The 23,828-nt window shown below is 39.7% G+C and overlaps 1 protein-coding gene across 1 annotated transcript in view; it reads right to left on the bottom strand.

The window, feature by feature from the left end:
- Positions 1-19,328: 19,328 nt before the first annotated feature.
- Positions 19,329-23,828, bottom strand: part of CDH13 (cadherin 13) — a 250,018-nt gene continuing 245,518 nt past the window's right edge. Inside the window, exon 13 of the mRNA XM_039355996.1 lies at positions 19,329-20,131. Coding sequence (XP_039211930.1) covers positions 20,124-20,131 — 8 coding nt within the window. The 3' untranslated portion in view covers positions 19,329-20,123. The remainder of the gene's footprint in view (positions 20,132-23,828) is intronic.

Raw genomic sequence — 23,828 nt, forward strand, 5'->3', positions numbered from 1 at the left:
TAGTTTGTGCATTTTCCAGTTGGCTGAGAGTTCACTTCCTTGCACATTCCACTGTCTTATTTATGGAATAAAGCAGTTTAAAAATAAATATATTTACTTTGGAGTTACTTGATATTTCTTCTCCCCCACAACAGGTACTGTAATGAACATATTCATCTGCCACAAACAGAAATGTTTCCTTCTAATTATCCTTTCATAATTTATGTTTAACCTATGTTTAATGTATTTCACTCTAAACTGTTATGTAGTTTTGAAGATTTTCTTCCCAACTTCATTCATCAAATCTTTGGGGTTTTTTAAAGTAGGATTTTTCTTTTTTTGCTTAGAGACTTTTATCTGGAGCAGAATAATATGCTTTTCTGGTTTATGTCTCAGATGCCTTCATTCTTTTAGTCCTTTGATTTTAATCGACTAAGGAAATGCCATCAATTAAAGCTTGACTCTTAACGATTACATAGATAGCTTTTCTCCAGGAAGGTATGTCTCCAGTCTAGTCCTTCATGTGTTCCAGTGGTGCACCATTACTACCGTAACTGAGTCCATCCACCGTGGTCCTGGTTGTCCTCCCCTCCTCCTCCCCACGTCCTATCCTTTCCCAGCTTTTCACCTTTCTCCAGAGAGTTAGATATTTTCATAATACGTCCAAAGAATGACAATTTGAACCTGTTCATTTGTGCCTCAGGTAACAACTGTGGATTGATTTGTTCTACAATCTGTTTGTTGGTTCTTAGGAGTCTCCTCCAAAACAGAGTTTCAAAAACATCAATATTCTTTCTACTGACTTTTCAAAGACCATTTTGCTTCTATAGAATATCAAAGGGAAAACCATTGACTTCAAGAATCTGAACTTTGTTGCTTTTGAAACTCCTTGCCTCCAAAGTTTACCCATCTGTTTAGTACCTTCTTCTAAGAATGGACATCTCTGATTTCCTCTCTACTTCACTAATCCTAATAGGGAAAAAGCTGCAACTGTGAATAGAAGCCTTATTATTATTAATAGGAAGGACATTTTTTGGTGGTCTAGACCAGTGGTTCCTAACCTTTTTGAACGAATCGCCCCCTTGAGCCAATGAGGAAGTTGTCATCGCCCCCCTCCCCCAAAATCACCTCTCAATCACAACATAGGAAATAATTCTTCAATTTACATAAATACTTGTTTTGTTTTCTTTAAAATTGTCATCAGGACATATTGATGCAAATAATTTATTTCCAATCTTTTTCCCATATCTCAACTGTGTGAAATATTTTGGTGCCACCCGTCACTTTATTCCCAAATTTCGTGATACATATATTTCATTATTATCTTATTTATTCAAGACACTTAAATGTAATGACCATTTTGAAAACAAAATTCAATTGCAAGAAAGTGAAAGGCCCGAAAAGAAAAACAGTAATATTTAATGATTGAATTACAAGTAAATTTTAAGATGCAAAAAGAAATATAAAAAGGGTAGAGACTGCTGTGCAATGCGCATGAAGATAAGCAATGTGTATTTACATATGTACGGCTTTCTGTACTGAAGCTAGCTGGAGGAACATTTGGAAACACAATTCAATGCACTAAGAGCGAGCAATCTGATGTTTTTGTACGACAGATATACAGCGATTCACTGTATGAAAAAGTCTCAAAAGTGTCCCCAAAACTTCTTGCTCCATCGCCCCCACATCACCCCTTTTCATTTCATCGCCCCCCTGAAAAATGAAATCGCCCCCTGGGAGGCAATATCGCCCAGGTTAAAAACCACTGGTCTAGACCCACACAAAATTCAGCAGCCAGCCACCATAATAGATTAATTCCTATGGGATAAGCCAAGGTGGGATATCTTTTTAGAAAGACAATCTTACAGTCCCTTAAGTTAGCAAAATAATAATAGCAAGTCAACTTTGAGTACTTTTGCAGTTGAAAACAAGTAGTATCTGGTGGTTAGATACTAGTGTAATGGCAAGGGGAAAAGCATCCTCCGCCCCAGAGTCTTCTTAGAAATCCATTTAGAAACTTAAATCTTCAAACATTTAATCAAAATGTTTCCGAAAGGTTCCTCTGAACCCATTCTTTTACAGATCTATGCGTATATTTGCCAGTGTTATCATTCCCCCCCCTTCAAGACATACATTTATTTTGTTCTTCGCTTTCTTACTTGAGGTTCAGTGCTTCTGGAGCGCCTGCTAATTAAGATTTTAGGCAAATTAATCTTCAAGTAACACTAGGAGGTGGGAAGTTAATTTTTTCCTATTCCAAGTTTCTCTATGAGCCTCAAATTATTTGTGAACTCTTTGAGCGCCTTTGAAGAACTTCATCAGAGCAGTTTAAAGGAGATGGGGTGTTTTGGGGAAAAAATAGATAAGATAAGGGCAAAAGGTATCTTTGCTTGACACTCATTGCACGGGGTCAATATTTTCCTTTTTCTTCTTCTGTATTTGAAGTGCTGAAGCTATTGGAAAGCGTCATAATAATCTGTACTGGATTTTTGTGATTTTTCAGGTGGAAGGTGCTAATTTATTTATTGAATTTCCCCTGCATCAGAATCTTGGTGGTTAGCCTAGAGACTTTGATTCTTTTTATTATTATTTGTTATTTCATTACATTTATTATAGGCAGATGTTCTAACAGAATTTGGGTAGTTGTAATAAATTGAATGACATTATAAATTAAGACAAATAATAAAGACTGATGCTCCAATGCTCCTTCTCAAAATGATGAAATCTCAAAAGCTGAAAAATATGCAGAATTTTGGTGATTAGAAAGACATTCTCCATCACTCTGGTGTATATTAGAAGAAATATGTACATTAAAGTGTCCAATGGAAAAGGACTGGTGAAAACTATGATTTCTAATTAGAAAAATCTTTCCTTGAAAAATCCCTTTATATATATTCTAAGCATTGTTTTTAAGTTTGCTCAGAATACTTAGGACTTAGCCATTTCCCAACAATTGGTCTTTGATGCTTAATGCAGGACAACAGTCTCTAGTCTTTTGATCCTTCTGAGTATTCTTCTGAATATGAAATATGTTGAGGTTCTAGAAAGAGTGCAGAGAAGAGCAACAAAGATGATTAGGGGACTGGAGGCTAAAACATACCAAGAACGGTTGCTGAAAGAAAAAGAAGGACTAGGGGTGACATGATAGCAGTGTTCCAATATCTATGGAGCTACTATAAAGAAGAGAGAGTCAAGCTATTCTCCAAAGCACCAGAAGGCAGGACAAGAAGCAACGGATGGAAACTAATCAAGGAGAGAAGCAACCTAGAACCAAGGAGAAATTTCCTGACAGAACAATTTACCAGTGGAATGAAGTTGTAGGCGTTCCAACACTGCAAGATTTTAAGAAGAGATTGGACAACCGCTTGAGCAGGGAGTTGAACTAGAAGACCTCCAAGGTCCCTTCCACCTCTATAATTCTGTTATTAATGTTCTTCTAAAAGGAAAAAAAATAATTAAGTCCTCTTGTTCCAAAGGCTCTGTATGGACTCCAGGGCTCCAAAATACTTTGAACTTCTTTGAAGCAGGATCTCCCATTGATTTCAACAGAAGACAACATTCCAGACTGAAGGTTCCACCCATTAAACCAGACAGAAAAGTTAATGGCAAAGACCCAAAGTGCATTTATGAAATCTGCACTCATCAAGAGTCTTCCACTGGGACATCTGGATCACTCTCCCACAAACTGGTGGTCCCCACGGATGCAAATGTGTGAATTGCTTCCCTCCCAGCTTCTTTCACCTCCTTTCTATAAATAGAGACATTTCAAGAGTGTGACATTTTTGAATTCAGAGATGAAATGACCCATTCGTCACCTTCCCAGCTAATGTGTGGATTCAAACTTAATTATACAGCAGTTTTCACACATCCTCCATCGCCTGATTCAATTCTTGTCATTTGAAAAAAAAATCAATATATATTAAATTGAGTTTGTGAGAAAATGCATTTTGAAATATGCATCTAGGTTTTGGTGTGGACCAAGAAAGAAAGAAAGAAAAAGAAAGAAAGAAAGAAATAACAAATTCGTTCAGATGTGAGATCAGTGGAATTATAGACAAATATATGCCAAAGTACTAGGCCTGGACATGATCTGATTGTCTATCTTGATATTTTAGTCTGTACTAACTGTATCAACATCTTCATCTGCCAAAAAGCCAACACAGTCCTGGGCTGCATTAACAGAAGGATAGAATCAAGATCATGTGAAGTGTTAATACCACTTTACAACGCCTTGGTAAGGCCACACTTGGATTACTGCATCCAGTTCTGGTTGCCACAATACAAAAAAGATGTTGAGACTCTGGAAAGAGTGCAGAGAAGAGCAACAAAGATGATCAGGGGACTGGAGACTAAAACATATGAAGAACGGTTCCAGCAATTGGGTATATCTAGAGCAGTGGTTCTCAACCTTTTTAATACCACGACCCCAACCGGTCGTAAGTCGAGGACTACCTAACTGGTCGTAAGTTGAGGACTACCGAACCAGTCGTAAATCGAGGACTTTCCCTGCCTGGGAGTGCCGCGCATGCGTGGTGCCACCCTCTGCACCGGCCGAGGCGTAGCTGGCAAGGGGCAGCAACGGCGCAGGGCGACCACCGGCTGGGCCACTAGCTGGCCCAGCCCAAGGGAGGTAAGGCACCCACTGGGCCCCACAGAAATTTCCTGACAGTTAAAACAATTAACCAGTGGAACGAGTTGCCTCCAGTAATTGTGGATGCTCCATCACTGGAGATTTTAAAGAAGAGATTGGACAACCATTTGTCTGAAATGGTGTAGGGTTTCCTGCTTGAGGAGGTCTCCTGCTTGACTTGAAGACCTCCAAGGCCCCTTCCAACTCTGTTATTCTGTTCTTAATAATGTCCATCTTCCTGTATTCCATATGCCACTGGTTATGGTGAGGGTAGAATTAAATGTGGGACATGACATCCCACTTTCCCTTTTCAGTTACAGCTAGAAGACGCATGGAAATGTCTATCAGAAGCTTATCTTCTTAATGCTTTGAGTGCATTTCTTGGAAATGAAATGCCCACGAAGCAATCTTTCTAACATGATCTTCCGCGTGTCTGTGTTACGATCATGGGGCAGCGTTGGAGGCCATTCCGCCTGCTTCTGAACTTCTGAAACAAGAGTTTAAAAATGCTAAATCAAACCTGACAGTCAGAAGACTTGCCTGCTGCAGTTTCAAAGACATAACTATCTGTCAGGCAGACAGTGAAGGGCCTAAGTATATCCATTTCTGTTTGCTGATTGACAAACCCTGTGAAATTACCTGATCTTCATGATGGCCTTGATGTCTTATAAACATCTGTTTGAGCTAAAAACTATTTGTTTGGAAGCAAGTTGTGTGGAATATTAGGGCTTTCCCTCATCATGTATTATTTCTCCTTCCACAGAGATGGCAGCACTTCCAGTTACCGTATATGCTGGCATATTAGGCGACCCAGCGTATAAGACGACCCCCGTCTTTATCGCCGAGTCGCCTTCCTAGAACGTCGTCTTATACGCCGGAAACTACCAGTATTTCCGGCGTATAAGACGACTCGGCGTATAAGACGACCCCCGTCTTTGGCGCTGAGTTTAGCGCTTCCGGAAGTCATCTTATACGCCGGCATATACGGTAAGTTTTTGTTCATTTGCCCAATAAGAGGAAATAAAGGAGAATGTTTGTAGTTCAGGGTTGAAATGAGGGCTCCTTGGTAGTCTCTTGGTTGTTGTCTTGCAGAGGTTGCATGATCCAAACTAGGCAACAACCAGCACTGATGAGTTACCTAGTCTGGGCCATGAAATGTCTGCAAAAAACAATCAAGCTCAGAAACCACCAAGGACCACCTCAATAGGAGGAAAGGCAAAGGACAGTTCTTCCCTCTCCTTAAAGAATTGCTATTGCTAACTAGAGAAGGAGATGGCTGATTCGTGTGTGCAGAAACACAACTGAAATGGTGAAATAAATATACTAGAACAGTGATGGCGAACCTTTTAGACACCGAGGGCCCAAAAATCGCCCCGCCCCGTCCGCCCACAGGGCCACCTACTGCCTCCATGGCCCACTGCAGCAGATGCAGCGGTGCCTGCAGCGCCATGGCGGCTACGCCCTCCGCCTGCACGCTGCAGCATCATCTGCGTACAATGGGGCGTGAGGGCGGAGTCTTGTCCCTGCTGCCCAGCTGCCATGTCCTTGGCTGCGCTGCTCCACGCGGGTCGTGCCTGGGGACGACTCTCCTCCTGGGGGGGGGGCTGCTGGTGAGGAGGTGGCCGAGAGGGTTAGGGTGATGGCACACATGCCCACAGAGAGGGCTCTATGTGCCGCCTCTGGCACGCGTGTCATAGGTTCGCCACCATTGTACCAGAATAACATAGCAGGAAGCTGCCAATCAAATAAATCTTCTTTTGTCTTTGGCAATTTATCAAAATGTATTAACTCCAGAGGCTCATCAATCCTTTTAAAGCTGTTCTTCAAAGCTTAGTTTTCATCAACTGGCAGAAGGTATTCAAAGTTGGGAAGTGCTCCAAATTTTGGTACTGTAAGGGAAGTGCTGATTTACACTCCCATCCAATAAACCTCCAATATTAAATTCATTGTATGGAAAGGATTATTATTATTATTATTATTAGTATTAATATTAGTATTATTATAGAGTTGGAAGGGACCTTGGAGGTCTTCCAGTCCAGTGATGGTGAACTTTTTAGAGACCGAGTGCCCAAACTGCAACCCCAAACCTACTTATGTATCGTGCCGGGTGGGCGTTGCCCATTTGGTGGGTGTGGCTGCAGTAGTAACTAAAAACTTCAATCAATCAATTCCAACTTTGCGAGATCTTTTTTTCCGCAAGCAGTTGAAATTGATTGATTGATTGAACCTTTTTTTTTTTTGCACACAGCAGCGGAGGCCTAATGCGAAAAGGTTTTATAAAACCCAGCTGAAGGCCTAGGACTGGGGCAACGGCGCGTGTGCCCACAGAGAGGGTTCTGAGTGCCACCTGTGGCACGCATGCCCTAGGTTTGCCACCATGGTTCTAGTCCAACCCCCTGCTCAGGCAGTAAAGAAGAAAGCAGCAGTCCTTAATGACAGAAGACTCCTTTCTCAATTTAAACATGTGGTGTATAATCTCAAGAGAACTTCAACGAAAGAAAATTATAGCATCTTTGGTCATCTATGATTGTAAAAATTAACCCTGCTTTTTTGAGGTTCAAACATGAAAAAAAAAATTACTTTCAATTAAAAAGAAACTGCAGTATAATGGAGAACTGGTTGTTTGCCATTTTTGACGTTGTGATTTATGGATTTGTGAACTGAGATCAACATAAGTCATCCGAGGGAAGGGAGCTTGTGAATCTGCCAAATCTATTAAGGTAACTACCTGGCTGGTAAGTCTATTGTTGGGCAAATATCTTTACACCTTGATGCCACTCATTCACCGTGTCATTTATTAGGGTTCTGCAAAAAAAGCCAGGATCCAATCTGAGCTTGCAATTTGCTTCAGAGTGTCAATTTGATTTGAGTCAAATTTGCAATACCGCTTGAGTCATCCAACCAATTTGATTCCAAGATTCAATTTGATTTGCATAATGTATGTGCTCACATACCGAAAAGTATATCAAGTTATTCAGCTCTGTGATGTACTACCCGCCTCTTGTGCCCTGCAGCTATATCATAAGATAAACTTTGATAAACATTAAATAGCTATTAATATATATGTGCCAGACAAATGTGTGATGGAATCGGTCTATGTAACAAGAAAAGACAAAGAGACAACTAGCAGTAAGGTGGATGAACTCAATTATAGAAGGAGCAACTTTGGAAGACCTGAAGGGTGAGATTGGAGACAGATCATCAATGAAAAAGTCTATGAATATGATTGATAAGAGTCAACATGACTTGATGGCACATAATCAAACAAACATTTTGAAGAAAATATCTTTAGCTCAGGATTGAACTATGGGGTCCTTGGTGCTATCTAGCTCTGTTGTTTTCTTGAAGAAGTTTCGTTACCCAACTAGCTAACATAATCAACCCTACCACTCATGATGTTACCTAATTGGGTCATGAAACATCTGCAAGAAAGCAATTAAATTCGGAGAGCACCAAGGACCCCATAATTAAACATCTCTAAGGGAATATACAATTTTCTAGACGTATTTTGGAAAAATTGCATTCTGGCACATCTCACCAAATTGTTCTCTTAGGTTATGAACTTTTTGGACCATCCGTTACAGGGTTTGACTGGAATCCCAGAACTGAAAATAGCAATCTTTCTTTGAGTGTATAGAGGTTGTAAAAAGATTAAGGAAAATAGACTTATGGATCTCAAAAAAAAAAAAAAAAAAATCCTGAGCAGTGGGCAACATTCACTCAACTGATCCCTGGGGGATTGAATGTAGAAACTTTGCATGGCTGCTAATTGAAACGAGGACCCAAAAGGTTATGTAGAATGAATGGCTGCAAAGAGCAAGAGGTTGTGAGTGACACGTTCATTTTTGTTTGGGGTTTAGTCTTCTCCTCTCAATGAAATAGGAGAAAATAAATTGGCAATCAAATTCTTTGGCGAATAGCTGAGCAGTGAGCTGAACTACGGCAAAGGAAAAGAAGGTCTAGGCAAGCCTCCCAAGCACAGCAGTAAATGGTGTGTTTTCCTATTAAGGCTCCTCATCTTTTCAAATGATGTGCATCCAACCAATTTAATCATGACTGCCACCTCTTGTCAAAATCAGAGTTATGTATTTTTTCTTTAAAAAAAAAAAAGAAGTCAAAAAGAAAGCCATGGTTGTGAGCAAGAGAATTCCCCCCATCGCTTTTTAAAGAGGTTCTTCGTCTTGAATTTATAGGTAGCTGGGAAAAAGAGAATGGCGCCTCTGCCATTTTTCTTTGCGTGTTCTGGGTACCCCAAGCTGTGCACAGCATGCTCTCAATTAATTTAAACTAACTTTCCATCTGCTCTGACAAATGTAAGGTTTTGACTGAAAGGCAGCATGATGGAGTGACATGAAATAGGCTAATAGCAAACACTAATGTAAAAGGCACTCTTCTGTGGAAAATGGAATAACCACATTCCGGGTACTTCTCTGTTCTTGCCCAACCCCTCCCCCTTGTGCTCCATATTAAGGGTTTATTTCGGTGAAGAATGATTATTGTTCTCATATATTTTCTCAATAAAGGCTGGAGTCTTGACGGCAGAGACAAAGATGCAAATTTTCCATAGCCTTATAATGTCAAGAAGCGGAGGCATCAGATCAATTCCGTTTTAATTGCCACCTTAATCAAACTTTATGTTATGGAATTGTTCCACGAGATGTCTGCTATTAAAATGTAACCAAGGGAGCCCTGGATGTGATTAGGAAGTTGAAAGCTTAGGCTGTCATTAATGGCTAGATCACCGTATTGCTTGTTGGGGGAAAATGTTTTTCATCAGTTGACAAATGTCGCAAGTGATATTTTAATTAAAACAACAAAGGCTCTTCAGAACTGTACTGGCATTTAAGGTGCTTTCTATTGCCAAAATTAAAGTTGCACTATCTCTTCCTCATTCTCTGATGTCTTCTTCCTCTTCCTTTGCATATATACACATACACATACACATATAAATACTGTGTTTCCCCCAAAATAAGACCAGGTCTTATATTAATTTTTGTTCCAAAAGACGTATTAGGGCTTATTTTCCAGTTAGGGCTTATATTTGGGGAAATACGGTACTAAATGTGTCTGTCTGGGTGATGATCTTAACTGGGGCTTAATTTGGGGGGTGGAGCTTATATTACAAGCATCCTGAAAAAAAAATCATGCTAAGGCTTATTTTGTGGTTGGGTCTTATTTTCAGGGAAATATGGTATACATATACATACACATACACGTATAGAGAGCGAGTATGCTGTAGCAGTTAAGACAGAGTCCTCCCTTAGGTAGAAATCCAGCTGGGTGACCTTGGGCCAGTCACTTTCTCTCAACCCTAAGAAGAAGGCAATGGCAAACCGCTTCTGAAAAAACTTTGCCTAGAAAACTGCAGGGACTTGTTCAGTCAGTCTCTGAGAATCAAACATGATTGAAATCTCTCCTCTCTCTCTCTAATAAAAGATAAAAGTGCAGAGAATAGCTGAGATAAAAAAAGAAAAAGATATATAAAGAAGCGACTTTCTTTTTTTTTTTTTTACAGCAGTTACCAACAAAGTTAATATTCCTTTTCTCTCTTTAAACTTGTATTGCATGATTCCCTTCTTCCCGTTTTCAACCCTATCGAATCAGCAAACCCATACATCATTTTTCTCCCACTTTCATCAAAAAGTCCAAAAGGGATTTCCGGTCTTCTGTGAAAGTACTTGCTGTTTCCCCGCCCCCCCCAGTTCTAGCATATCAGTTTGGCCATTTCTTTTAAGTTCAATATTTCCCCAACCCATTCATCCTTGGGGATGGGACTTCTGAGCTACTTCTGAATTCTGCCTCTCTGGTTATCCTTGAACCCTCCATTCCTCATCTAGACATCTTGGTTATCCATGACTGTTCCATAATCTGGCTTCCGTTTTTCTTTCCACAAGAAGGCCAGGACTTAGGTGGGTGGTGGGCAAGGTTACTTTGCTCCAAACGAAGCACTAGAGGTGACCTCTGTTGTCATGTTCTCAGCAAATCTAAGAGGTTCTCCCATTTTCAATATAAATTATTTTTGGAGGGGAAAAAAACCCCTAGTAATTCAGACAAATATGGCATGTCGATAGATGTGATACTGAACAAATATGATTTACTTCCCCTCCAGGAGACACGTTTTCCAGTCAGGTGGTGCAAGATCAATTTTTCTTGCATTTATCCTTTGTCTGTAGGAAGTTTTGATTCTCCTCTGTTACAGCTCTTCTCATTTCTCTCTGGGTTCGGTTTCTTACACCCCGTTCTCTTGTGGATATTTCATCCCCCTTTTTCTGATTGCTACTTTGGGCAAAGCAGCAAAGGCGACATTTAAATGCAGCTTCTTTGCTTATTTATGAGCGATGCTTATTGTGGCTTCTGCCATGTTTGAGGCATCTGAGATTTGAAGCTGACTGACAGCAAGAAATTATATCTCATGTTCCAAAAATCAGTTTTTTTGGGGAAAAAAAACCCCTCTGCAGAACATCCATCACCAAATGCCAAGCTCTCACTCCTTGCTGCATTTGGCTTTTAAAAAATTCATTGCCCTTTTATGGCCTAAAGAGGTGGGGGGGGGAGGGAATCACGAGAGATGTCAGCATAGTTTGGCAATCCTTCTTCCTGTAACCCACCATACAAACTCCCTAATAGCAAACATTTCCTACTGCAATAAGACCTGTAGCAGCAGCTACAAAAACCTCCTGAGATTCTAAATAATAAAACAGAACTTTGGTATAATGCGAACTGATCAAGAGGTGGAGAGTCTTCCTTTGCCCTAATTAGTGGGTATCTACAAGAAGGAAGGAAGGAAAATGTTGATTTTTTTTCTTCCATCTTTTGACAGAGAGAAAAGCTCCTCGTACTGCAACAGCAGGAATTATGTTTGTGTTTCATGTCAGCCAAAATCTTCTCTAGTAAGCCAGGAGCTCAACCCTTGAGGTACAGGGGGATGAGGAAAAAAATAATAAAAAATAATTAGAAATTCAAGTTCTATATTGCTGAGAGGCCAGTGAATTTTTTTCTAGCAAGTGCTAAAGAGGCCTATCTTGAAATCAGACTGCAGATCTGTAACTAGTTGACGAGTCATGTTTTGGTTGCTTGAATGTTGACCAATGTCTTTGGCCGAAATTGGTTTCAAGACGGCTGGATCTATGGGCTTGGGGATGGTTGTGTATCGATACAGTGTGTAATCAACTGTAAAAAAGGCCAACAGCATGTCAGAGATAATAAACATGGTATTGAAAATAGAGACGCCAATGTCACGTCGCTCTTATATAAATCAATGGTGCAATCACACCTCTGGAATATTGTGCGACGTTCTGGTTGCCAGTTGCTGAAAAAAAGGATTTTAGTGGAGCTAACGGAAGATTTAGAGGAGAGGGAAGAGGAAGAAGAGGAGGAGGAGGAAGAAGAAGAAGAGAAGGAAGGAGAGAAGAGGAGAAGAAGAAGCTTTAATCTGAGGATGAGGAGGAAGAGAAAGAGAAGGAGAGAAGAATGTTTAATCTGAGGGGGAGAAAGAAAAGGGAGAAGGGAAAAAAATAATCCAGAGAGGAGGAGGAGGAAGACAAGGAGAAGGCAAAGAAAGTTTAATCTAGGGAGGAGGAAGAGGAAGAAGAAAAGGAAATCTCTAAAGGGTGAGCAGAGCAGGATTTTTAAAATTTTTATTCTCTTGTGAAAACGTTCATCTTCACAGCCTGCCACCCAATGGGAGATCTTCCCCCATACTGGCTGAGCATATCAAGCTGGGCTAGACGTTTGACTCCAATCCTTGGGGAATGAAATGGAAAGTCAAAGGAAATGATGGTATCCTATACTATAAAACATAGGGAGATTTTCTCTCTCTCTCATTTTTTTTTTAAGGGATGCTGTTGAATCAGTTGCTTCACACAATCCTCTTGCCAGATGCCCTCTCCTTCATCTTCACAGCATGCCACCCAATGGAAGATCTGGTTGCTGGTTGCCGGGGGAAAAAAAAAGGATTTTAGTGGAGCTTCAGAAGACTTAGAGGACAATGCGGAAAAGGCTGGGGGCAATTTCCCGAAGAGAAAATGTCGAGACATTTGGGACTTTTTAGTGTGAAGAGGAGGTAAAGGGGAGGGGAGACGACTGAAGTGTTCAAAATTATACATGGCGTGAATAAAGTGGACAAGGGAAGCTACAGGTCCTCCTTGAGTTACAACAGCTCATTTACAACGGCACTGAAAAAAGTGACTTATGACCGTTTTTCACACTTACCACTGTTGAAACATCCCCGTGGTCCCGTGACCAAAATTCGGACACTCGACAACTAGCTGATGATAGTTGCACAGTGTCCCTGGGTCCCTTTTGCGACCTTCTGTTGAGCAAAGCCAACGGGGAGACCAGATTCACGTAACTGCCATGTTTCTAATTTAAGAACCGCAGTGAGTCGCTTAACAACTGTGGTGAGAAAAGTCGCAAAATGGGGCAAAACCCAATTAACAAATTTCTCACTTAGCAACTTACATTTTGGGCTCAATTGTGGTTGTGTATTGTTCCCTCCCAGACATCATCCCATGAAATTAATTCCTAAAAGAGTCCTTCCAAGTCATACGTTTTTGATTAATTCCTGTGCTTTGCATCATAATCAATATCATTGGTTCTTTTTAGCTATACCACTTTGGTGGGCTCAAGACACAAATGAATCCACAATAATACAGGTTCCTAGACAAGACGCACAAGTTCCTCCATACTTACATATTATTACTCACTACTCACTCTTCTCCATACTTCCCCACTGCTACTTCTATTACTACTATCCAACTATAACTTCTTGTGAGTACTGCTAGTGAAAAACATGCCTTCGGGCTGCTTGCCTTCCATACACAAACACACACCTCCTATCCTCTTTTCTCTCCCTGCCCACAAAATGAGCTGTTTCACAGTACAACTTTTATAGTAACTTCACCATGCCGACGCCAACAAGAGGACTTTAAGAGAAGAAAGCACCACGCATGCTGGCAATCTTCCAGGCAGCCTGCTCTCTCACAATCCCACAACTAAAAAGAAAAGGAGTCCATAAATACATTAAACAACTGCACACGCCTTCAGACTTCACTAAACCATTTTGGATTGGAAAAAAGCCAGCTGTGATACAAATACAACATGAGAGAGAGGAGACTCAGGGCTGCTGTTTGAGAGATGGGCAGGTATACAAATTCGATTAATAAAATCAATCGATCAATTGAAACAGTTCCTTTTCATTAATTTGGATTACCTTTTCACATTTTTCTGCTAGTTGATGTATTGGCTCATAATTCACAGGCTTCAGTTGTTTATTCTAACTTGTTATTGAAACTTTGGCTTTGCTTGCTTCTGCACTTGTATCTTGTGATTATGTTATGTACATAGAAAATCAATCATGAAGGCCAACTTTGAGTTTGAGTGTTTGCGATCACCAAGAGGGCAAGGAGCTTCTGCAGATTCCCAATTGAGCTTTTGGAAATGATTCTTCCAAAAATGGACTGCAGTGTTCAGGGATTTGGACTCTCGCCCCAGCCTTTTTTGTTAGAGTTAGGAGTGTGCAAACATTTCAGAAAACGTGTCTTGTTCTGACTCCAAGGTTAAAACAGGCTCTGACTTTGGAATTAGTTTACTGGAAGAGTTTCAAATATTCTGTTCCAACCTCCCACTTTGAAACAGACCGTTTTTGACCTCTTATGAATGTACTGCATATAAATATGTGGGAAGGGACTAATAATACTGAGATATGTATTGCTTATATTTTGTACAAAAGAATGGGAGCTCTTTAGACTCTTTTTGATATTCTTCTAAGTGGGTGAGTTAAACTGAAAAGTGAGAATTTCACAAGTCCTAAAGGTTTATAAAAACGAATGGAGTTAAATTGGTATACAATACTATCTTATAGTTGGATTCATACCTCCGAGAAGCCAACAAAGAAGGTTGCCTTGTGTTAAGCCAGGCCAAAGATTTATGTATTTGCATATTGTCCACATCAACTAGGGTTTCTTCTGGAGCTGAAATCAGTTTTTCTGAGTCTAGCTTTGGGAATGCTGGCAGGTGACCTTAGAAATCTTCTGTGAGCAAAGCCTGTGTTTCAGTATTAAGATGATGAATTTATAGCAATGTCATCTTCATAGAAGACCATCAGGCTTAATCTACCGTATTGGATGAAAACATACATTCTTCTTCCTTTACCCTGATTCATGAGCATCTAGTACATGCCAAGAAACTTCAGCCTTTTCATGAGTGTCCAGAGAAAATGTCAGAGCTTAGAATATTCTTGGATATGGTATCAGACATGCAGTCCAGATCCCTAAGGAGTTACATGACAGCCTTGTCTTTGAGTTCAGGTAGCAAATCTATGGATCTGAGCAGATTTAGTCTTCCACAGAAACTAGGACCAGCAATAAAGGAGTATAAATTGTTATAAATTAACAGCTAAAAGCTACACCCAACCAGGCACCATAGTTGTTGGAAGTGGTGGATTCTCCATTTCTACACACTTTTATGAGGAATGAATATCTCCAAAGGAGAGTGTAAGATTGGAGTAGATCAGGGATGACTTCAACTCTTAGAATTCCCCAGACAGCCAAACTGAGAGTTGAGGTCCAACAGGTCTTTAAAGTTGCCAAGATTGGAAACCTCCAGATTAGATGATCCATGTGATCTCTTCCAACTCTGTAATTCAATGCTTAAGACTTGGTAACTCTATTCTTGTTAAACCTCTGGGTCATGAGCCTATAGTTTCCCTTCTCAAGCTATTTCTGACAGAACATCTAAGGAAAAATTGGGGAGATACATTTTAAATGAAATAATCTAAAAAGAAAAAGAAAATAAAAGAATGACCTACATAGAACAAGTCATTCACTCTCCCCATCATTCTCATTCAACATTGTTATAATTCTTTTTTTAAAATATCCAGTCCTTCTAATTGTCCCTGATTAATTTGAATGTTCAAAGGAGAGTTTAATAGTTCTTTTAACTAAATATGGTTTTGAGAGTCCCGAGAATCTTGTTGGATATAATGGGAAAGTTCAGATGACATTGTTTTGGGTTGACTTTGTTAAAGGCTGAACAAGATGAAAGGCACAGAAATAAAGCATACATTGCCCAAAATCTGATTTTTTTTTCTTCTGCTGATAACAGTTGTAGCAAATGATATATTTTCCCCAGCATCACTTTTTCTGATTAACTTAATAGTAATTATATTGAGTTTGTGTCTTTTTTTAAAAAAACCCTCCTTTAAAATGATTTATTAGCTTTTCCTATTATCTGCTTAAAAGTGAAAATGATTAATTTTTGTGCTTTTCTCTAAACGCAGGCATTTTGCAAACATATCTTGATTGCTGGTGAATGAAATAGAAGAACATTCAAAGAGCTAATTTAAAGGGGAGAAGGTGCTATTTAAAAAAATCAGATTTGACCAATGTTGTGGTATAAATAAAAACAATGGTGATACTTTTGGTTCATTTTTCTCCCATTGCAAGAATCTGTGAATGTTTTGTTATCTGGTGGGGAAAAAAATGAGTTTGAATATGTGTTTTTTCTGCTATAGCAAGCTGTAATTCCTACTCTTAAGGTCTTCTTCAACTCTGACTTTGACAACGGTGGATGACCTGAGGGTGCATGACTAAATATATGAGGCTGAAGAATCAATAATTTATTCCACTCCAGTCTGGATTTAAACTATGTAGATGATTTGAGATCACTTCTTGGCCTTGACTAAGATCAAGTGTAGTAATGTATAGATTTGAGATGACTCACATTGAGTAATATAGGTGTCCTTCACTGGATTGGATTATAGCAAAGGGACCAAGGAAAACCATCTGTTAGTTTCTCTATAAAAAGATTCAAAAGGATGATCCCTAATGTTTTTCCAAGTCTCCCAGATGGTTCAGCAGTTGGGGTGTTCTGTAGAGATGTGGGCTATGTGCAATATTGTCTTCTGAAGTTGTGATTTCTCCTTAGTGTGTGGATGGAGAAATTAATGGGCTTGTTTGACAGACTGCACAAGTCATTTTGTGCAGACACAACTCATTGTGCAGAATTCTGCCTGTACGCTGTAGCACATATGGAGTTCCTTATGGACATAGTTTGGTGACTTCTTGAACTGAGGTCCTAAGATGAAGAAATAAACTGCACTGCCATTGAAGATGGTGCTTCTCATGAGGTTAGCATGAGGAAACAAAAACCAGCCAGATGTTTGCAGAACTGTAGGCCTGAGCAGCTAAGCGACCAATGGGTTGCATTCCATCAATTTCTGAGATGCTAATAATTCCCCACCAGCTGTTGGGTTTAAGATATACAGTTTAACTAGGACATTAAAATTAGGCATCTTACACCCCAAAGCATTTGCTAACTAGTGTAACAGTATGAAAAAGATAAAAATAGGGGTGAATTTATTTAATGATTTGTTGATCAGGAAAAGCCCTGTGGAAAGAGAGGCATGACAAAGAAATAAATGCTTAGATATACAACATAACATGTATGCTCTGTCCAAACCCAACCCAACTTTAGAGCTATAACATTGTATTACAAAGGAAATTTCTGCAATTCAGACTTTAAATAAGCAACTTTATTAAAAGAGTCTAAGACACTTACCTTACCCCTAGTTACTGTCATGTTCTATTAAAAGCCACAGTCTGTCACTTATTACTCTTTGCTAATTTTTCCTTTGTCGTTAAAAAAAATTGTTGTGAGCTGAGTGGATCATTTACAATTTATTAACAAGATGATCGTTTTGATGATACAGTTAGAGAAGTTTTCCATTACCTTACATGCTCACCAAATTATATATATATATATATATAATTATATATATATATTTAAAAAAGGCTTCCATTTCATACATAAGGAACACCCTTTGTTCCTATTTTGTTTTTGTTTTTTTATTTTTTTTCTGCAAACAAGTGTGGTTATTTCATACATACTGAAAACAAAACAAAAAGCTCTGGTTAGTTTTTAAATAAATCCCAGTGTGCGCTTGTGTGCCTCTTTGTGTGTACCTGTGAATATGTATGTATATATAATATACTCAAAAACAAATTATATGTATATATTTATATAACTTTTTCAGTTTAGATGTGCTTGAGTAGTGAGAGCTAGCTTCTCTAGGCATTGAGAGAGAACTGGTTGGTGATTAGTAGTAGATTTTTTTAAAAAATGGGAAGAGAAAATGGAAAGACAACTCAGTGAAACTTGCCTCCAAATTTGTGGTGGACACATATCTGAGTTGCTGGGATCAGATAATCATGAGTTCTTGAGCTTCTCCTACCAAAACTAATTATTTTATGCAAGAAAAAAAGCTAGCTTTCTTTCACTGGGGGCTTTGAGTCTATCTCAACCCAACACAAGGAAGGGAAAACCATGCAGTCAGATTGTGGCTAATGGTTGACCACATTGGCTGGAGTTTAGGAGACTCTGCTAGATGTCAAGATGGGAGTTGTGATGGTACTGTCAAGTCTCCACCCATTGTTTAATTGCGTGAGGCACATCAAAACATGGGCAGAGTTTTGATGACACCGCTGTGGCCCTTTTAGATCACCCCCCCAGACATCTATGACGGACTTGAAACTGTTGGAGTCCAGCAACAGTTGGAGGCCAGCAGTTTCCCATCTTCTTTTTAGAAAAACAACAACAGAGAATGATGTTTTCCCATTCTATAGAAAATGGCAATGTTTTACTTCAACCTGCAGGAGCTACGATATCACAAAATTCTCCTGTATACAAGGGAGTCACAGATCATTAGGTAGCCTTTCAATGAGAAGGCAAAAGTTGAACGTTTTTTTCTTGCCATGCAATCCCCCCCCTCCCATGGAAGGATTTTGCTCTGTCAACGTAGGAATAGTTGCTTACCCCCAACTCTTCTCTCCTGGCACTCAACCTGATCTAAGGTGACTCAAAAGTTCTATTATTTTGTGGTTTCAGGGTAAGGCCAGTCCTTTGAATATCTTAAGGCATAGACTTTCAAAGTAATTTAGCAGTTACTGTTGTAACCCAGTTGAACTTCACTTCTAAAATGCGATGGTGAAATGTCAGGAAAGGATGGTGTGGTATTTATTATTTGTGCCCATGTTTTTCCAAGGAAGGTTGGCTTCTCAGTAAGTGTCAACATTTAAGTAGCTTAAGGCCTTCCTCAAGTCCGTTCCCAACCATCCTCATAGGAGAAAAAGCTGGCAGATTGCCCCAGCAATTAACACAAAACAGTTCTAGCCAGTGAAACCATCAGCATAAGAGAATAAAACCCTTTGTACGAAATGTCTGCCCCTCTGAGTAGGAGGAGGAGGAGGAGGAGGAGGGAGAAGGAGAGGGAAGAGGAAGAGAAGGATGAAAAAGAGGAGAAGCGTGAGGAAGAGAAGGAGAAGAAGGTTTAATCTGAGGGTGAGGAGGAAGAGAAAGAGAAGGAGAGAAGAACATTTAATCTGAGGAGGAGAAAGAGAAGGGAGAAGAGAAAGATTTTATCTAGAGAGGAGGAGGAGGACAAGGAGAAGGCAAAGAAAGTTTAATCTAGGGAGGAGGAAGAGGAAGAAGAAAAGGAAATCTCTAAAGGGTGAGCAGAGCAGGATTTTTAAAATTTTTATTCTCTTGTGAAAACGTTCATCTTCACAGCCTGCCATCCAATGGAAGATCTTCCCCCATACTGGCTGAGCATATCAAGCTGGGCTAGACGTTTGACTCCAATCCTTGGGGAATGAAATGGAAAGTCAAAGGAAATGATGGTATCCTATACTATAAAACATAGGGAGATTTTCTCTCTCTCTCATTTTTTTTTTAAGGGATGCTGTTGAATCAGTTGCTTCACACAATCCTCTTGCCAGATGCCCTCTCCTTTGGCTTACTCCACTGTTTCTCAACCGTGGTAACTTTAAGAGCTGTGCTGGTTGGGGAATTCTGGGAGCTAAAATCCACAACTCTTAAAGTTACCCTGGTGGAGAGACCTTGGGTTACTCTATTTCACACGTAGCATCAATGCTGAGCGGAGCTACTGGTGGTCACCAATCACCTGGCTTCCATGTTCCTCTGCCCCATTGACCCCCCCAAGCCTAATGTGAAAGCCATACAAAAGCTAATCCTATCGGTATATCTCTTCTCTCTCTATAAATATATATATATACATATACATACACTCATACATATACAAATACTAACCCACAGACAATTGTTTTAAAACAGTTCAATAGCAACAAGGTGACAGAGAGGCAGGGGGAGACAGAGTCATCGCAGAATTGGGCTCCCAGAAGACCAAGTTTTGATTCTGTCTATTTTGTGTGGTTTTGTTTTTTGTTGGTTTTTTGTTGTTGTTGTTTTTTTGCTCTCTTTTTCAACAAGAGGTTATCGTGTTCAATGCTCTTGAGGAAGGAATCTGGAGCGAAAGCTGCCGCACGTTTGTCATATACAATCCAGTCGCTGGGAGGATGCTGAGCTGAATTTGTGAAGCAACCAAAGCTTTGGAGAAGAAGGAATCGAAAAAGTCAGAGGTGAACTTCTGTTGGGGATAGTATGCTCTTTGCTTGTCACCGTGGCGAAACGATAGACCAGCTTTAAATGTCAGGAGTTCTTACAGACCTGCGTGATGAGCAATAACATCATTTATTAGGAAGCATATGGCAAGTTTAAAGACCGTATTTATTTTAATCCCTCCTCTAATCTTTAGGCACATTTATTTGGTGGCTCACTTATGACTATAAGCAATTTACATTCAATTACCCATGTGCCAGAGCAATTCATCATAAAGATTTAAGGCTAGAGCAGAAAACACCCATAATTACATTGGCCATTTAAATAAAAGAAAAAAGAAAAAGACCAGGAAACAAAGAAAAACATAAGAGCAAAAGATTTAAATTCTATTCTTGGATTTTCTTTGCTTGACATAATCTGTGTGTTTCTCATTGATAGAACATGAGAAAGGGCAAACAGTTATTGCCAATTGCCATTTCGGCTGCAAGATTGATGAAAATTAATAGATGCTTAAATATCTGGATATCTTTGAGGCTTTCTTGCAGAGATGATCCTGGCATCTCTGTGCCATGCAACTCCCTTGCACACCTGAGGCCTTTCACACTTAGTTTGACAAGTTAATTTCAGTGCAGGCTCTGCACAACTTATTCCATCTCTGCACATCCAGTGTACTTCTTTTTTCTTTTCTTTTTTTCCTGTCTCAGCTCTTTCTGAAGACCGCAGATGCTGTTTACGGCTTTCATTGACCTCTGCAATCCATGGACCCCAGTCACCTTTTACATGCCTCCATAATTATTCGCACCCAGATCAAAAAGATTAAGGTAATGCATGTGATCCAATTGTTTTCAAAATGGCATGCCCTTCTCTTTAAAGCAGGCTGCAAATGGACCATGATCCACATCTCCTAGAACAGTCAATAGACAGTCGATAAGCTGTTTTAGACTACAGCTAGACAACTATTTACATAATAGACTAGAATAACTAGATTAAATGATGAAAATAGATTGCAGACTAGACTAGAATAGACTAGAATATAGAATAGCAGACTAGACTAGACTAGATGAATAGAATAGAATAGAATAGAATAGAATAGAATAGAATAGAATGCAAACTAGACTAGACTAGACTAGACTAGACTAGACGAATAGAATAGAATAGAATAGAATAGAATTCTTTATTGGCCAAGTGTGATTGGACACACAAGGAATTTGTCTCCAGTGCATAAGCTCTTAGTGTATATACAAGCAACAAGTGATAAATCATGATCATAATCATAAAATATAATCACCACAAATCATAAGATACAACATTCAGTGATAATTATAGGATGCTAAATAAAAGCAATCAACATAAATCATAAGATACAACCAACAAAGGGGTCATCATAAGATGCTAAAGAAATAGGTAACAGGAAAGATGAGAAGGATAATAGTAATACAGCCCTACTACATGGTTTGATGTCCTAGGGCATAAGATAAGGTTGTGGGAATTAATTGTTTAGCAGAGTGATGGCATGGAGGAAAACTGTCTTTGTGTCTAGTTGTAGCTCAGGGTTGAACTGTGGGTCCTTGGTGCTCTCTGAGCTTCGATGTTTGCTTGCAGACATTGGATAATGAAACATCTGCAAGAAAACAACCAAGCTCAGAGAACACTAAGGACTCCCCACAAAAATACTTCTCAGTCATTCATGTGCAGTAGCTCTACATCTATCCTGTGCTATACAACAACACAGAGTCCATTGTGGTTTGAGACATAAATGCAGGCATAAATGCAAGGGAGGGGTGTTGGGCCTATCTTGGGAACTCCAGCAAAGATCAACTGAAGCAGCCCACTAACTCCAGTTGGGTTAGCCAAACCAGAGACATTATGGATAGAGATAAATAAATTCATGGCCAAGTGAACTGGGTCACGAGAATCATTCTCCAAGAAAATAAGACTGGAAAGATGAATCAACTGAAAAAGTATATCTGTTTAATATATTAGAGATGCCATAGTGAAGGCCAGCAGCACAGCAGATACTTCTCACTTAGTAGTTGGCTGCAGCTCTCATGGCCAGCTCTCAGACTGGGGGGGGGGGGGGACAAAGAAAAAAAATATAATAATAACCCTTTGGGACAAAGGTACAAAGATTCCAGGCAGCTCTTGAGGAAATGGCTCCATATTCCCAAACAGGTGACTTCTGATCCATTTAATATGCTTGTGATTTATTGATAAAGAAACTTAATGGGGTTAGGGGTTGATGAAGAAAGAAAGAAACAAAAAAGAAAGAAAGAGAAAGAAAAAAAAAGTGAAAAGAAAGAAAGAAAGAAAAAGGAAGGAAGGAAAGAGAAAGAAAGAAAGAAAGAAAGAAAGAAAGAAAGAGAGGGAAAGGAAAAAGAAAGAAAGAAAAAGCCAGAAGGAAAATGAATGAAAGAGAGAGAGAGAGAGAGAGAGAGAGAAAGAAAAAGCTGGAAGGAAAATGAAAGAAAAAAGAGAAAGAGAGGAAGGAAGGAAGGAAGGAAGGAAGGAAGGAAGGAAGGAAGGAAGGAAGGAAGGAAAGAAGATCTAACCACAAATCATTTCAGTGACTTACTGAAGAGGCACATGTTCCAATCTTAGAAGATAATTGCCTCATTTAAATGATAATATGTTTTGTCTTACCAAAATGGTTGCTCATGGCTGTATCCTCAGATTGTAAATGTGCACACACAAATTTAGAAGTGAGAACAAGCAAAAATACCCCCCTCCCACCTTTTACTTTACCTCCCACACAGAAGTGCACTTATGAAACCTAATCACCAAGAGGCGAGGCAGATAACTAAAAAGGATTTCACTAAATTGTTAGTACAGCAAAAAATTAAGCCCATAACTTTGCCCAAAGCGACAGGGACAGCTCATCTGTTCAATACACATGAAAGGTCTTGTAGTAGTAGGGTTCCCCCCCCTTTTTTAAATGGCATCATAATCTTTGATTATTCCTAGGAATATTTGGTCTGCAAAAGATATTGCTGTGAAGTTAATGGTGGTTGTAAAAAGAAACTTCAGCCTTTGGAATAAAGAAGCTCCAGATGTAAAGTTGGCAAATTTTGGCAGGGTAGCAAAAATCCAAAACTAAATTGCTTAGCTAGTTCTCTGGCTTGAATCTCTTAACGCTTTCTTCTGGAACTCACTAATTATATCTGTAGAAAATCTGCAGACATTACAGCTATCTTTAGCAGTTATTGCTTCTGCTTTTCTGGTGGACTCAGCAGTGACAGACCTTTGGGCTACTGGGCCCCATTAGATGAATGCTAGCAGAAAGTCGTCGTCGTCGTCCTCCTCCTCCTCCTCCTCCTCCTCCTCCTCCTCCTCCTCCTCCTCCTCCTCCTCCTCCTCCTCCTCCTCCTCCACTCCTTTCTCCTTTTCTCCTCCTCAACTCCTTCACTTTCTTTACAGTTCCTTCTCCTTCCTCTCCTTCTCCGTCTTTACCACTCCTTCTTTATTCAGTTTGATAAAAGGCAGTCTGCTTTCAACATTTCTTTTGCAGAAGAAAATAAAGTCCAAGAATTCCTGGACAGATGGACCAGATGGACAGACAGATGGATAATAGGCTGGATGCATGGCTGGACAGCCAGCCAGACAGATGATAAACCAACTGACTGACTGACACCCAGAAAAATTTCAGAGTGATGGGACATTGGATAATAGAAATCAAGGAAGCTGGCCACCCCTGTCCTCATCCCCCCAAAATAAGGAAAAGACCGTCTGAGAATAAAGTTCACACAAACAAACCCCAGAAGCTTCTTTTAAGAAGGAAGAAAACTTCAGAGGAACTACAAGGCACCAG

Source organism: Crotalus tigris, unplaced genomic scaffold (assembly GCF_016545835.1).
Source record: "Crotalus tigris isolate CLP2741 ecotype Arizona unplaced genomic scaffold, ASM1654583v1 scf7180000018783.1386937, whole genome shotgun sequence".
In the NCBI taxonomy this organism is placed as follows: Eukaryota; Metazoa; Chordata; class Lepidosauria; order Squamata; family Viperidae; genus Crotalus; species Crotalus tigris.